The 2,343-nt window shown below is 36.8% G+C and overlaps 1 protein-coding gene across 1 annotated transcript; it reads left to right on the top strand.

The window, feature by feature from the left end:
- The first annotated feature begins 347 nt into the window (after nucleotides 1-347).
- LOC21404689 (ethylene-responsive transcription factor 13) lies at nucleotides 348-1,295 on the top strand. The gene has a single exon (XM_010091016.2). The coding sequence runs from the start codon at nucleotides 436-438 to the stop codon at nucleotides 1,198-1,200; it is 765 nt and encodes a 254-aa protein (XP_010089318.1). The 5' UTR covers nucleotides 348-435; the 3' UTR covers nucleotides 1,201-1,295.
- The last annotated feature ends 1,048 nt before the right edge of the window (nucleotides 1,296-2,343 follow it).

Genomic DNA, 2,343 nt, shown 5'->3' with positions numbered 1-2,343 from the left:
AAGTACTAAATATTTCTCTGTTAACCGACTAATTATTATTTAATAAATTAACATCACCCCAACTCCAATAATCACGCACTTCCAAGCGAAGGTCAGCAAGTTACAAAATATTCTAACCAATCAATTTCTTTTTTTCTTTTTCTTTTTTTTTTGGGAATCTTCATTTATTTTATCAATTTTAGAATTAGAACTAACAGTTTTCCGCAGTTATTACACGTGACTAAAATGGAACACCTTCATCGAACATGGCTTCCAATCCATATATTATATATTCAATAAACGGCAAGCCATACTCCATCTATATATAGATCACCATATACAAATCCCATTCTCCATTCAAAGCCATTTAAACAAACAAAATCTTCAGAGAAAAATAAAGAAATAAAAACCACATCACCTTTAGAGTGCATTTCCACAAATATATTGCCTGGAGTGATGACTTGCTCAGAGTCCGATTTTGCTCTTCTCGACGCTATTCGAGAGCAACTTCTCCGTGATGATCAATTTGATAATTATTTTGATCATTTTGACTCTCGGATGTATCCCCGGAGTTCGAGCTTCAGTAACATCTTTCTGTCGGAGAGTTGGAGTGCTGATCTGCCCTTCAAGGAGGACGACACCGATGACATGGTCGTTTACGGTGCTCTCCGCGACGCCGCCAACTCCGGATGGAGCCCCTCTGCCGAAGAAGGCAGCTCGCCAGTGAAAACCGAGGATTTCACTGAACAATTTCAGGCTGTTACACCGGCGCGTGTAAATGATATGCCAACAGTTACAGCGCGTGAATCTCACGCGCCGCCGCATCAGGGGATGAACACGCGTTTTAGAGGGGTGAGGCGGAGGCCGTGGGGGAAGTACGCGGCTGAGATTCGGGACCCGAAGAAGAACGGGAAGAGGGTTTGGCTCGGGACCTACGAGACACCGGAGGACGCGGCGTTGGCCTATGACCGGGCGGCTTTTGAAATGCGGGGAGCCAAGGCCAAGCTCAATTTCCCTCACCTCATTGGTTCGGAGGCTCCGGAGCCGGTTAGGATAACGCCGAAGCGCCGAACGCCAGAGCCTTTATCATCACCGTCATCGTCGACGTCGTCGGAGACTTGGTCGTTTAGTCCGGCAAAAAGGAGGCACGTCGGAAAAATTGGTTCTTTGGAAATTATTGAAAGTGGAGACAGTTACGATTTGCTGAAGTGGGAACAATAATGAATTAATTTAATGTTGATGGATCACATTTAGCTGATGTAGTTACACTTTCGAAATTGTAAAACTTTGGATATTCAATGAAAATTTAGTTATTATGCCACTAAAATATATCAATTTCTTCCAAATATATTGCAACAATTCTACTACTTTTGGACATATAAGTCTTGCACACTTTTATTTTCTGAACCCGAGGGAGGGATTTGACTTCAACGTTAATATTAAAGGCAAACGTGTATTTACAATTAAATTTGGAATGACATTTTTACTTATGATGCCCATTAATCCTTATAGATTTAGCTTTGAGAGTTTGATTTAGTATTGTTAGCGTTTAATTTGATTTTAAGTCTGGATTGTTTTTTCATGAGACATTAGTAGATATATTGATGAATTTTTTACATGATTAAGTTTAATGGAATATTCTTTGAGTTTTTATAATGTTACGAGATTTTTTTTTTTTTTTTTTTTTTTTTACTATAGTCTAGATGAGGTATGAAGATACCGGGCTATAGACAGATGTTCGACTCAATGAACCCTTCCATTAAGTTAGGTAAGTAAAGGGTGCAAAACTGTAGTAGGTGGGGATTCCTCTCCACCTTCAATATTAGTAGAACTGTTTACTTATAGCTAATGAAGCAATAAAGATAAGTCTTTCCAACTTCTTAATTATCATACATATACACTACTAATTTTGTCTACAAAAACTCTACCAAGTATATATATATATATATATATATATATTAATACAGACAAATAGCACGCTTTTACATCATTTGAAATACGTTGTGGACTTTTCAGTGGTTAAAATTATTATTTTTTCTTTATTAACAAGCAACGACTGTATTTTGAAAGGCCGAATCAATCAAAAATTTAAATAACAATCTCTATATACAAATATATAATTATATATATGTGTGCGTGTTTGTGCTGATTATCACGAACTTTTACTGGTTATTTTTGAGTGGTCCCACAAATTAAATATCCAATGACAGAGAATAGTTAAGGGAGAAACTGTGACTTATAAGGCAACGTTCTTGTCTAATATTGTCAAAACGTTCTCTTTATATTTACATATATTTTATTTGGCTGATTTAAGGCAACCTTCTGTATCGTGTATATATTGTGTTTTAAATCATGATTAATTTA

The sequence above is a fragment of the Morus notabilis genome, unplaced genomic scaffold (genome assembly GCF_000414095.1).
Source record: "Morus notabilis unplaced genomic scaffold, ASM41409v2 Scaffold1009, whole genome shotgun sequence".
NCBI lineage: Eukaryota > Viridiplantae > Streptophyta > Magnoliopsida > Rosales > Moraceae > Morus > Morus notabilis.
Note: the sequence above shows the minus strand (reverse complement) of the source record. Positions and strands in the feature narration are given on the sequence as shown.